Source organism: Phocoena sinus, chromosome 11 (assembly GCF_008692025.1).
Source record: "Phocoena sinus isolate mPhoSin1 chromosome 11, mPhoSin1.pri, whole genome shotgun sequence".
In the NCBI taxonomy this organism is placed as follows: Eukaryota; Metazoa; Chordata; class Mammalia; order Artiodactyla; family Phocoenidae; genus Phocoena; species Phocoena sinus.
This window is the reverse complement of record NC_045773.1, coordinates 36029863-36044047: the sequence shown is the minus strand read 5'-3', so window position 1 is coordinate 36044047 and position 14185 is coordinate 36029863. Positions and strand designations below refer to the sequence as shown.

Below are 14185 nucleotides of genomic sequence, written 5' to 3'. Positions count from 1 at the left end.
CTAATAAATCCCATCTCTAAAGGAGAGAGACCCAGGGTCTAAAGGAAAAGAGCAACCTACAGCACTATCTAATCGGTGAAGACTTTTTTCTTTCGTAAAGCTATTCCCTTAAACATGTCTTAGCAACTACTAATATTCCCAGCACAGGTTTCAGATTCGTGTTCTATAGAATCTCAGTGCTCTATAAGCTGAATCATGAATTCATTTCAGGAAAAAAGCTGAGCTTAATTCCCCGCTTAAGTCTACAGGTTCTTGGCAGAAGCCCCTCTAACCTGACACCCTGATGGCACCGGCTCTGTGCAAGGAGCTGGACTGAGTCTGGCTGCCTCGCCGTGTCTGAGCTCACCTCCGCTCCCCAGAGCTCAATTTCCCACAGGCACAGAGCAAGCTACTCAAGAGCACACCAGCCTACAGCCAAACAGCCCCTGCAGTCACCTCCTCTGCCCACCTCAGAGTGGCACCATGTTCTCTCTGCCTCCCCCTCAATTCCTGACAGTAAATTAACTACCATTTTAAATTACATAATCTACTACTTTCCTTCTACTGATATTTACAAAGACAGCTGAGTTGTCTACAACAATGCTGAGAGAGGTGATATCTTTAATTTTTTTTTCTTCTCATGTAACGGCAGCGGGCAAGATAAGGAACTTGGGATGTTCAGAGCATTCCTGCAAAGCAAGAACTTGCTCCTGTACGTATGTCCCCCCAACCATCACCACCAGGCAGGCACTTCCACTGTCTGTTCACTGATGAGGGAGAACCTGGGGGGTTGTTATGGTTTTCCCCTATTTACTGCCATTCTCACTTTTGTTTCCCCCGTGACTAGTCCAATGCCTGGCTCAAAGCAAACATTCCACAAAATGTTTGATGGATGAATGAAGGCTGAACGGAAGACAAAGGTTCGGAGTCTGTGACTCTTATTAACAGAAAAGAGCACTTCCAGCCCAGTGTTCCAGCAATCACCATTTAGAAAGTGAAGCTATGTTTTACCAAGAGCTTACCAATAAAGTATATACACAGCCAGTCAAATAATCTGATTTGCTGACATAAAAATCAGATAAACACCTTACACTTCCAGATACTCTAAGTTAAAAAAATACCTAAAATTTCAGCTCAAATAAGTCATATTTAGTAACCTTGATTAAAGGGTCAAAGATTAAATTTTGCAAAGTTGCAAACATGAGGAAAATGAGTTGCTACCTTCCTACTTACAGTCTGAGTTCTACTTTTGACCATAAATCTCCCTCTGAGGTCCAAAGAGTCTCCCTCTAAGAGGAGGCCCAGAAACATAAAAATCAGTAATCTACCTCCTAACTCTGGCTCTAAGGCCTCTTCTCATAAATCAGCTCCCAACACTCATTGCATCCTACCCTCACCCCTGTTGCCTCCCAGCAGACACAGATGGAATGAACTAAGGAAGCTGCATGGAACCCCAGGATGTTATGAAGATATTTATCAAGGTAGTAGGACATACTTTATTTACTAGGTTTCTTTTTTTTTTTTTTTTTTCCAGTATGCGGGCCTCTCACTGTTGTGGCCTCTCCCGTTGCGGAGCATAGGCTCCGGACGCGCAGGCTCAGTGGCCATGGCTCACGGGCCTAGCCGCTCCGTGGTATGTGGGATCTTCCCAGACCAGGGCACAAACCCGTGTCCCCTGCATCGGCAGGCGGACTCTCAACCACTGCGCCACCAGGGAAGCCCTAGTTTTTTGGTTTTTTAAATAATATTTATTTGGTTGCACCTGTCTTAGTTGTGGCAGGCGGGCTCCTTAGTTGTGGCTCGCCAGCTCCTTAGTTGTGGCATGCACGTGCAATCTAGTTTTCTGACCAGGGATTGAACCTGGGCCCCCTGCATTGGGAGCGCAGAGTCCTAATCACTGTGCCACCAGGGAAGTCCCTATTTACTAGTTTTTAAGCTTAATTTATAACTTTTAAATATGTAGATACTGGAATATAGGTCTTTGTTTACTCTTGTCTTGGGCCCCCAAAACATTAAGGACAGGATTGGGTGTGAGGAGAGGGGGGGACAAAAGATCCAGGTAAAGCCATCTGATAAATCTCATTTTGAAGCAAACAAATCAGAAAAGAATGAATACACACCAGGAGGGGGACTGATGTGTAAACCATTCTTCAGACCCCACTGCACAGGGAAAATACCAGGACTGTCAGCATGACACACGAAGGATCGCTGTGCACGACTCTCTGGTCGCAAATCATCCATTTCCACCAGAAAATACTTCTCATCAAAAACCTGTATGTATGATTTAACACATAAAATAGACAAATTTTGATTTTTTAATTGGGGTATAGTTGCTTTATAATGTTGTGCTAGTTCCTGCTGTACAACGAAGTCAATCAGCTATATGTGTACATATACCCGCTCCCTCTGGGACCTCCCTCCCACCCGTCCCACCCATCTAGGTCACCACAGAGCACCGAGCTGAGCTCCCTAAGCTATACAGAAGGTTCCCACTAGCTGTTTTACACATGGTAGTGTATATATGTAAATCCCAATACGTGTATGTTTACGCATGTGTGCGCACACACACACACACACACGTCATTTCCTTGGCATAGCTGAACGTGTTACAAAAGTTAATAGCCACGTTAATAGTAACATTAAGCGTTTTTTAATACTACTACTAAGCACTCAGTAAATGTTATCTCTGTGTCAGGCACTGTTTAAATGCTTTTTTTGTATTAATTCAGCTTTAATCTTCCTAACACTCTAACGAGGTACCATTATCAACCCCATTTTGCAGAAAAGGAAACTGAGTTTAAAAAGCAGTTAAATAACCTGTTCCATGTTACACTGACAGGAAGAAACAGAACCTAGATTTAAATCCAAGTTGTTGAGCTCCAAGCAAAGCTTAGTTCAGGCTCAGTGAGGAGTCAACTACACCAGTTTATTAGATCAGATCCTAGCCTAGTTTCAAATGCCAAAGAGAAGGTTTTATGAAACTCCCCTGGCTCCTTACCACCTACCCTTCAACTTCAGGAAGGACCTTCTGATTCCACTGCAGGTTCAGAATCCCTTCTTGTTCTTTTTTTCCCCCTCCTTTTGTGAAGTTATTCTTTTTTTTTTTTTAAATAAATTTATTTATTTTGTTTTATTTATTTTTGGCTGTGTTGGGTCTTTGTTGCTGCACGCAGGCTTTCTCTAGTTGCGGCAAGCGGGGGCTACTCTTTATTGCGGTGCATGGGCCTCTCACTGGGGTGGCTTCTCTTGTTGCAGAGCATGGGCTCTAGGCGCATGGGCTTCAGTAGTTGTGGCTCATGGGCTCTAGAGCGCAGGCTCAGTAGTTGTGGCACATGGGCTTAGTTGCTCCGCGGCATGTGGGATCTTCCCGGACCAGGGTTTAAACCCGTGTCCCCTGCCTTGGCAGGCAGATTCTTAACCACTGTGCCAGCAGGGAAGCCCCCTTCTTGTTCTAAGAATAATCTTCTTCTAAGGTAAGGAAAATTTAAATCTCAACAGGTCAGACGATTTAGTGTCCACATAACTATTCCTCTTGTCACACTTGACTTTTGGTTCTACTTTCAGTAAATGGGCTTCTGCTCTACTCTTAAAACGAAATCCTCTACCTTATGCCTCAGTTCTAGTTACTGAGTAACTGGGCCTTGACAACCTGCCCAGTTCTTGTGGTTACTTCTAACAAGAACCTCGCTTTTGTCAGTCTTCCAAAAGATTAAAGTCTGGATCTGGAATCCATGGCTGGAGCAATCCTACTGGCAGATCTTGTGACACTAATCAACTGTTCCCCACACATCACCCAACGAGCCCTGCACCTAGCTGGACACTGATGACACTGCCTGCCTCCAAACTTTTCAGATACCGTGGGCCACCTGCCGCTTAAATCTCCTCTATAGTTATGTACAGCCAGGCCTGCCCCAAAGAATGTGCATCCTACTACTCTGGTGCCCAGGCTTTGGTTAGCTGGGGCAGCCAAGCTCTGACAAAGGAATGGGCCACAAAGAACCAGACATTACAAATGTAAAATGTGCACAGAACTAATTCTAGCCTCACAGCTTAGGAGAAACAATGGGTTGGATTAGTGGAGTTTGAAGATTAAAACACTACCAATTTCCTAAACCAGTCACCCTGACAAGAATTCTTACCAAGAGAGTTGCCTCCATTTTACCTTAACAATTGTAGCAGGAGAGATCCCAAAAGGAGACCAGGGATCCACAGCTTCCAATTTCATATTTACAGAGAATGAATGAGTGCCGATCACTTGTTTATCCTGAATGTAAATGCCAAGAGGGAATAAAATATAGTATCTGCACATTAATTTTATACTCATATATAGCTGAATACTACTCTTAATTAAAATAATGGAACTGTCCAGCTTCTGGTAAATAATCTAATCCTATAATTGCCTTCCCAGCCTGGAAAAAATTATTTAGGAAAAAAAAAAACCCAAAGGAAGCACTCCTATTCTCTACATTCGGAACACGAGGGTCATACAGAGAAAAAACAAGTTTATTTTATAACAAGTCAAGGCTATGTAGTTAAGAGTAGAAAAGAAAAGACTCAAAATGCTTTAAGAGCGCTTCGGGAAAAAACCTGGACTACTTTTAGGAAAAAAGGATGATCATCACTCTCGCTAGCCTTCACACCTCTTCCCTCCTTCAGGCATCACAGCACTCTCACTGACGCCAGGGGTTATTTTATGCTTTGCAGCTCCCCCATATTGCTTTACTCTACTGTGAGAAGATAAGTACCTATCTACAACATTTTTGTTTTTACCTTAAATAAGTAAGATGGTAATGGCTCTTCCTCCTCCTCTTTCACTTTGGCCAAGATCTCTTGCCACTCAACTTCAGTTTTCAGATGTCTGATGGCTTTAGTTAAAACAAGACAGGATGCTTTAAGTGATGTGAGAACTGACACATTTTATAACTGCTCTGAAAGCATTCACATAAAAAAGTCACTTTCCACTGGGAAAAGGAAGGGGTTCAAGCCCACTTATACCATCTTTACTCACAGAACTTATAACTTTAACTTCAGTACCTTGTCTCCTCTGTTCAGAACCTGGGTAGTGGTTTGGTGAAAATACCTACAGTAAGATCATAAGGATTGCTGTTGTCCACAAAATAATATAATACAGCATCCAAATTGGGGCACATAATAATGAATGTAAATTGATTCAAACATTAACTCCTGTTTTAATATTATTGGGATATCTTTTAATCAACAATTTGCTTTGAACTCAAGACCTGTCCTACTCCTGTAACTATGTACATGCTACCTAGAGAATTTTTCTTCAGTTTTGGTAACGGATCAGTATGAGTTGGGGCAGAAGTTAGTAAAAGTTGGAGCAGAAGGTATATCAATATGTGTGGCAAATTACTAAGGCAATAAAGCCAAAAAAAAAAAAAAAAGGCATTTAACTACTCCATATACATTTTTTCAATATCTCTATTATGTAAACTAACAAAGGCTTCCATAATATGCAGAATAATGTATTTTTCAGTCTCATAGATATTAATAAAAATATAATAAACAATAATGTAATATTAAAAGAAAAATGTTATATTGCTCCTCACCTGATGGGGGCTGAAGCTCATATCCCTGTTGAGCAGCCCAACCAATATGATGAAGAAATGGATCCAAGTAATACAACCAATGTTCAAAATTATCAGAACTCTCAAGTCCTTCATAACGCAGCCTCAGCCTTCCTCCAATGTTATCTACTACAGTAACAATCCAAGTACTTAAAGAGTCCTGGAAAGCTTGACATTCCAGCCTGGAACCTGGAGCAATGAGATCTAAAGGATTCCTCCCATTACGGAGCTGTAGGTAAAAAAAGCAAAATGATTATATAAGAGAGGTAACATAATATTTTTAAAATCAAGTTTTAAATGAACTCAAATTAACCTTTATATTTTTACCCATTCAAAGCTAGTGACACTGAACTGCCTAATATCATACAAGTCTCTATAGTATTATTTCTGGTGATATGAAAATATTTATCTTAAAGAAAGATTTCTGTCTCTAGGACTATATTATAGTTTCATCTAGAAAGAATTTTTAAAATATCATTACTTAGTCTCTGTAAAAGCAAATATGATCATCATTTAAAAAAAAAAAAAAAAAAAAAAAAAAAAAAAAAAATCAAATATGACAAAAGTCAAAATCCCCCACAATCCTACCTCTAGGAAAGAACCATGATAAACACTTTGGCATATACTCTCTGAGAATGGGTTTTCTACACACAAGTCAACATCCACCCATGTCTATCTTTTTCTCTTTTGTATTTTTTGAAAAATGTATATTGTTTTTCAATGTGTGTTTGTCACTTAATATTTCATAGCTATCTTTCTATTATAGCACATATAAATCTCCCTCATTCTTTTAATCTGTTTTATTAACATTATGTATTATACATGGGCAGTAATTTATCCACTTATCTGCTGATGGCATTTCAGTTCTGATTTTTTTACTCATTTCACAACGATGTTCTTATGAATGCAATGAGTGTTCTGATTACACTGAGGGAAAGGAAGAGTTTAATTCTCACTCTCTAGATACATATTAAAAGCTAGAAAAAAGAATAAAAACAAAGGCTGATTCCAATATTATCACTTAACCACTTCTTAATGTTCAAACTTACACTTTTTTCCTAATAAGAACTGCTCGGACTTCCCTGGTGGCACAGTGGTTAAGAATCTGCCTGCCAATGCAGGGGACACGGGTTCAAGCCCTGGTCTGGGACGATCCCACATGCTACGGAGTAACTAAGCCCGTGCACCACAACTACTGAGCCTGTGCTCTAGAGCCCGCGTGCCACAACTACCGAACTCGTGTGCCACAACTACTGAAGCCCGCATGCCTATAGCCTGTGCTCCGCAACAAGAGAAGCCACTGCAATGAGAAGCCTGCACACCGCAACCAATAGTTGCCCCTGGGCAGCAACAAAGACCCAACGTAGCCAAAAATAAATTTATAAATAAATTTATAAAAAAAAAAAAAGAACTGCTCTATGACACTTACATATTCATATATATGCAAAAGAACACATGAACAAATGAAGGAACACATTCACAGCTAAAGATAAGAATAGCAGAATCAAGATCAATGTACTGCAGGATACTTATTAATTCATTTGTTCATGATTTCATTCATTCATTCCAATGTTACTGAGTGTTTAGCCGGGCCCAGACTAAACGTAATTAAATGAGTCAGAGTACAGGCATACATCTGAGATATTGCAGGTTCAGTTCCAGAGCACTACAATAACGTAAATACTGCAATAAAGTGAACCATACTAATTTTCTGCTTTCCCAGTGCATATAAAAATAAAGTTTAGGGCTTCCCTGGTGGCGCAGTGGTTAGGAGTCTGCCTGCCGATGCAGGGGACACGGGTTCGTGCCCCAGTCCGGGAAGATCCCACATGCCGCGGAGCGGCTGGGCCCGTGAGCCATGGCTGCTGGGCCTGCGCATCCGGAGCCTGTGCTCTGCAACAAGGAGGCCACAGCAGTGAGAGGCCCGTGTACCGCAAAAAAAAAAAAATAAAGTTTACACTATATTGTAGTCTATTAAGTGTGCAATAGCATTGTCTTAAAAAAAAAAAAAAAGCACATATATTAATTTAAAAATACAAAACAAAAACCAATTACAATAGTAACATCAAAGATCACCGATCAGAGATCACCATACAAATATAAAAATAATGAAAAGTTTGAAATATTGTGAGAATTACCAAAATGTAACACAGAAACACAAAGTGAGCAAATACTGTTGGAAAAATAGCGCCGACACACTTGCTCAAAGCAGGGTTGCCACAATGCTTCAAATTGTAAAAAATGCGGTGTCTGAAAAGCACAATAAAGTGAAGCACAATGAAATGAGGTATGCCTGTATAAAATATAAAGATCACCTAGAAACAGAGTGTTCGCCAATCAAGTTTAAAGAGGAATTGTAAATGGATCACAGAATTAAATATAACAGTTAACACTATAAAACATTTAGAAGAAAATATAGGAGTAAATGTATATGACCTTGGGTTAAGCAAAGCCTTCTTAGATAAGACTCCAAAAGTACAAGCAACAAAAGAAAAAGATAGATAAATTGGATGACATCTAAATAAAAAACTTTTGTTCTACAAACAATACCATCAAGAAAGTGAAAAGACAATCTACAGAATTGGAGAAAATATTTAAAAATCATATATCTTGATCTAGACTTGTAATCAGAATTTATAAGGAACTCTTACAACCCAATAATAAAAAGATAAATAACCCAATTTAAAAATGGGCAGATATTTCTCCAAAAAAGCACATAGAAATATGCTCAGTATCATTAGTCAATAGGGAAATGCAAATCGAAGTGAGATATTACTTCACACCCACTAGGATAGCTACAACCAAAAAGAGAATAACGGGTGTTGCCAAGGATGTAAAGAAATTGGAACCTTCATAAACTGCATTTCACGTATGATACAAAGAATGTTGCTGGTACGACAGATAGTGACAAAATATAACTTAGAAACGTCATAATCAATACATTTATTTCACAAAAACAAGAAATCTATTTTCACCAACAAGCTCAAAAGCTATACTAATTTAAAAGAACTGCTGAAAGCAGGTAGGTGGTGGTCCAGTGTCTTCCGAGCAAAAGAAAAGGGGTCTCAAGTCACCTGGTGTGGGAGTTACAAATGTCCATGCTGAAGTAGAGTCAGCCCTTGCTCAGTTCCAAGTGAGAGCTCAAAATGGCCACATTTTCCAACTGAGTGAAAGAATCTGGAAAACTAGATTTTCATGTGTTTGCAACTAATTCAAAAACCTTTTATGCGCTAAGCAAGCCACCAGTTTGCAACCTCTGAAGGTAAGTTTACACCCCCCAATACCTATGCCTATGTCTGTACGAATAGTGCTGATCTGTCTTGGAGTGGTAAATGAGCATGCAATTTTAAGATTCCTTGGACAGGAAGATTGGAAGGGTTTTCCACACTGATTCTGGAAGCAATAATACTCACGCCCTCTAGCAGCGGAACAGGAGGACTACATGCTCCCATCAGGGTCTGCTGCAGAAACTCATCCAGATCAGACACTTTATCTCTGATGCCTAGATGAAGGAATCATACTGTCAGCCACAAAACACACAGAAATTAAACTAAGCAGAATACAGAGAAACTAAACGAGTGAAAATGGTTTAGAGGTTCATGTGTCATTTTAATATTTAACAGCCCAAAATATTGCTTCTTTTTTTTTTTTTTTTTTTTTTTGTGGCATGCGGGCCTCTCACTGTTGTGGCCTCTCCCATTGCGGAGCACAGGCCCCGGACACGCAGGCTCAGCGGCCATGGCTCACGGGCCCAGCTGCTCTGCGGCATGTGGGATCTTCCCGGACCGGGGCACGAACCCATGTCCCCTGCATCGGCAGGCGGACTCTCAACCACTGCGCCACCAGGGAAGCCCAATATTGCTTCTTTGACAGCTTAAAAATAATCCTCCTCTAGACAGAGCTACTTCCTGGTTAGTTTAATAAGAGTTGTATCCAGAAAAAAGAGAATAGGCCCAACTCCCTGTTAGTATAATTTTACCCAAAAATGAACTACTTTATTTTTTATTATGGAAATTTTCAAATATATAGAAAAAAAGAGAAAACAGTATAATGAATCCCCAGCTTCAAAAACTGTCACTTCATGGTCAACCTTTATATCTAGACCAGGAGCTGTTAGCAAATGACAAAGTGTGGGCTAAATCTGGCCTGCTGTCTTTACTGTAAATAAAGTTTTATTGGAACACAGCCAACATCATTTTTTAAGTACTGCTTTCACATTACAAAGGTAGAGTTGAGCAGCTGTGACAGAAACCACAGGGCCTGAAAAGTCTAAAATATTTTACTATCTGGTCCTTTATAGCTACTTTGTCAACCCTGATCTACATCCTCACATACTCCCCCCGCCCCCTGCGACCCAACCATGGATTATTCAGAAACCAATTCCTGATATCACGTAATTTCATCTAATATAATCTCAGTATGCATTTCTAAAAGAAAATAACTTTTTGTATAACCACAATAACATCACACCTTTAAAAATTACAATAATTCCTTCATATCAAATACCTAGTCCATGTTCAACTTTCCAAAATGTCTCAAAAATGATTTTTTCAATTTGTTTGGTCAAATCATGATACAAATGAGAGCCATACATTGCAAATGGTTAATATATCAACTAAATCTCTTTTAATGTGTACGTATACCCCACTCCCTCTTCTTCTTGCAGCATATTTGTTAAGACTCAACATTTTGTCCTAAATGGAGTTTTTCAGAGTCTGGTTTTACTGGTTGCCTCCTTGTGGTAACCAGTTGCTCTACTGTCCTTTTCATTTTCTATAAATCAGTATTTAGATCTAGAGGCCTGATCAAATTCAGATTTGACTCTCTGGGGTTGGGGGTAAGATTACTTCATAAATGGAGTTGTATTTTTCCATCAAGAGGCACATTCGGGCTTCCCTGGTGGTGCAGCGGTTGAGAGTCCGCCTGCTGATGCAGCGGACACAGGTTCTTGCCCCGTTCCGGGAAGATCCCACATGCCGCGTAGCGGCTGGGCCCGTAAGCCATGGCCGCTGAGCCTGCGTGCCCGGAGCCTGTGCTCCGCAACGGGAGAAGTCACAACAGTGAGAGGCCCGCGTACCGAAAAAAAAAAGAGGCACATTCATTCTGGTTGTCTCTCCTTCTGTGATGTTAGCAGCTTTTAATGGTCACTACATAGATATACTGATTCATTAGGGGCTAAAAATGGTGATATTCTATCACCCCTTCTTCATTTACTAACCAAAATACTTCTAAAAAGAAAAATTTCTCTTCTTCTACTATTTGATCACACAAAGAAGGCAGGATATATGCTTGATTCTCTTTATTCTTTCTCTGTATTTACCAGCCTTCAAAATTATCAGTTGGTTCTCCAGCATCGTCCCAAAGCGACCAATGAGGGCTTTGTTTAAAAGATTCACCATTAAGTTACAGATTAAATCACATATATGTTTCAGGCCACTGCAGCTACTGTCCTATTGATGCTCAAAGTGTCTCATCTTTAAGAAGAGGGGGTCTCTTCAGGTTGGCTCCTGAGTCCTTTGATATAACCGTAGTAAATAGTTATTGATCTCTTTTTCACTTTTGGTATAAAAAGATGTTCCGTGCTCCTCTTGTACATTTCCTGTCCCAATCCAGCTTTATCCCACAATACACAAATAATGATTTCAAAATAACATCAACTCTACCACCAACAATATGATTACTAAACACAGCTTGAGTTGTTGTTGCTACTTCGGTAATTTTTTTGGTTCCTTTTGGTATAGCCTTACTAGGGACATATATTTAAATTACTGTATTTGCAAGTCACTGAAATAGTTGTTCTCTGGGTAGTTACTTCACAAGCTCCATACACAGGTTTCTTTATTTGCTTCTGCATTTTTTTTTTTAATTGCCTTTTTCTTTTTTTTTTTTGTGGTACGCGGGCCTCTCACTGTTGTGGCCTCTCCTGTTGCGGAGCACAAGCTCTGGACGCGCAGGCTCAGCAGCCATGGCTCACGGGCCCAGCAGCTCCGTGGCGTGTGGGATCTTCCCGGACCGGGGCACGAACCTGTGTCCCCTGCATCGGCAGGCGGACTCTCAACCACTGTGCCACCAGGCAAGCCCCACAAATTACTTTTTTAAATTCTGCTTTATAAGTTATATAAGATATTTACATGGTTCACAATTCAAATCTACAAAATAAGGTACATTCAGAAAATCCACCTTTTAACCTTGTCCCCTTCATCCTATTCCCTTCTTTACCCACAGGCAACTTTTTAAAATGGTGTATTCCTTATTGTTAATCAACTATAGCTCGATTTAAAAAAAAGATTCCTTTAGTTTTAAAAAACGAAGTTAACACACACATACACAGGCATTCATACATCTTCCTCCTCCCTCATTCAATACATATTTTTCTTTATTCATATAACAAGATATCTGGAGACCATTCCTTGGATATATGTACATGGACCCACCCTGTTTCTTTTTTTAATGACTGATTGCACCTTTTATTATGAAGTACTCTTCTTTGGAAAGGTGATATATATTGATACACACACACACACACACACACACACACACACACACACACACACACACAAAGGAGTATTACTTAGCCATAAAAAGAATGAAATAATGCCATTTGCAGCAACATGGATGAACCAAGAGATTATCACTCTGCTGTACACCTGAAACCAATGCAACATTGTAAATCAACTACACTTCAATTAAAAAATAATAATAAAGTACCCTTCTTTGTTTCTTACAGTGCTTTCTGATCTGAATTCCACCTTTGTCAGATATCAAGACTGAGACTCCTGCTTTCTTTTCTATTTGCATTTGTCTATGTATCTTTGTCCATCCTTTTATGTTTATTCTTTCAGAATATCTCCATTTAGGTATGTCTCCTGTAATAGCACAGAAGTGGGTTTTATTTTGTGAGCCAACCTGAATTGTTTACTTTTAATAGAAGAGTAAGCCCATTAACATTTATTTATATTACCAAAAGATACGACCTCAATTCTGTCATATTGTTAAGTATCACATAAATTGCTTGTGTATGTGTACAGTCTTTCACTATGTGATCTATTTTATTTAAATATATACTTTTTAAAAGCTATCTTTTGGCATTTACAAAGGTTTGTGTTTTTATTTCTTCTGGTTACTTTTTTTTTTTTTTGTGGTACACGGGCCTCTCCCTGTTGTGGCGTCTCCCGTTGTGGAGCACAGGCTCTGGACGTGCAGGCTCACCGGCCATGGCTCATGGGCCCAGCCGCTCCGCGGCATGTGGGATCTTCCTGGACTGGGGCATGAACCCGTGTCCCCTGCATCGGCAGGCGGACTCTCAACCACTGCGCCACCCCGGAAGCCCCTACTAATATCTTTATATAACAATTTTAGTCCTCTCTATTTTCGGACTATTTTCTATTTCATTTTTTTTTTTTTTAAATAAACAATACTAAAGTTAGCTATAATGTCTTTCTTCTCCTCTCTTTCAGCATCTCATTTCAGGTAAAATAGCCTTTTACTCCCAGTTAACACTTAAAAGGCAATTAGTTAAATTACTAGGCAATAAACCTGTTTTAAAAGGGGAGGAGGGATGAGTAAGCTTATACCACTGTATTCACTTGCTCGCCCCACTGTGGTCACATTTTTTATAGTTAGACTGTATTTATGTTGTCAGACCATGTAGCCTTAATATACTATACTGTCTCTCTTACAACAATCATTTAGCTCGAAGTTCTACAGTCATATATACATTTAGTGTTTCACTAACAATTCTCAAGCTAATGTTTCTTCATTCGTTTTTCTTTTCTTTTAAAAACATTAATTAATTAATTAATTTATTTATTTATTTTTGCAGTACGCAGAACTCTCACTGCTGTGGCCTCTCCCGTTGCGGAGCACAAGCTCCAGACGCGCAGGCTCAGCGGCCATGGCTCACAGGCCTAGCCGCTCCGCGGCGTGTGGGATCTTCCTGGACTGGGACATGAACCCATGTCCCCGGCATCGGCAAGCGGACTCTCAACCACTGCACCACCAGGGAAGCCTGCTCTGGAAGGATTTTATTCTACCCTTTTTTCCTCTTTTTTTAATTATCCTAACTTGACCTTGTATGAGACTCAACTGAAATCGTTCTCTCTTGTTCATGTTTAAATGAGGTGAATTTTCCTATACTCCTAAGATGTGATAGTGGGCCAGGTAGCTTCATGTCTCTAGAGCTTCCTCTTACATTGTTTTTTCACAGAACGTTAAGAGCAAGCTAGAAGCCCACCGATAACCCAGGACTCTACGTTTCTAAATACCATCCTTCAAAAAACAAAATGAAACAAAACAAAAAAACCTAGGGCTCCCTGGAGAAATGGCTGATTTCAGGGCTGAGGCAGGGAAAAGTTTCCTGAACAAGAAACTACTCAAAGAATAATGGGAACATAGCAAAGGATACATTTGCCAGCTTGAAGGGGTGTCCACTGGCCAAATCTAGGACAGTCCGAGCATCAAAATAAATAATGATAGTAAGGATTATAATCCATTGAATAAAATAATACTCATAAGTCTATACTGACATAGATACATAAATACACACATGCATACATAAATACCTGTATGTAAATGGTAGAAAAGAGAAAGCTCTTTCTATAGTAGAAAGCCAATTATGA

At 39.8% G+C, this 14185-nt stretch overlaps 1 protein-coding gene across 2 annotated transcripts in view; it reads right to left on the bottom strand.

The window, feature by feature from the left end:
* SFMBT1 (Scm like with four mbt domains 1) overlaps positions 1-14185 on the bottom strand; it is a 133851-nt gene that overhangs the window by 21743 nt on the left and 97923 nt on the right. The window contains exons 5-10 of one of the 2 annotated variants that reach the window (XM_032650306.1): positions 12293-12433; positions 8981-9069; positions 5550-5796; positions 4750-4844; positions 4142-4243; positions 2100-2250 (exon numbers count right to left, since the gene is read on the bottom strand). In XM_032650306.1, the coding sequence (XP_032506197.1) occupies positions 2100-2250; positions 4142-4243; positions 4750-4844; positions 5550-5796; positions 8981-9069; positions 12293-12433 (825 nt within the window). The remainder of the gene's footprint in view (positions 1-2099; positions 2251-4141; positions 4244-4749; positions 4845-5549; positions 5797-8980; positions 9070-12292; positions 12434-14185) is intronic. The other variant, XM_032650307.1, reaches the window with a different exon arrangement.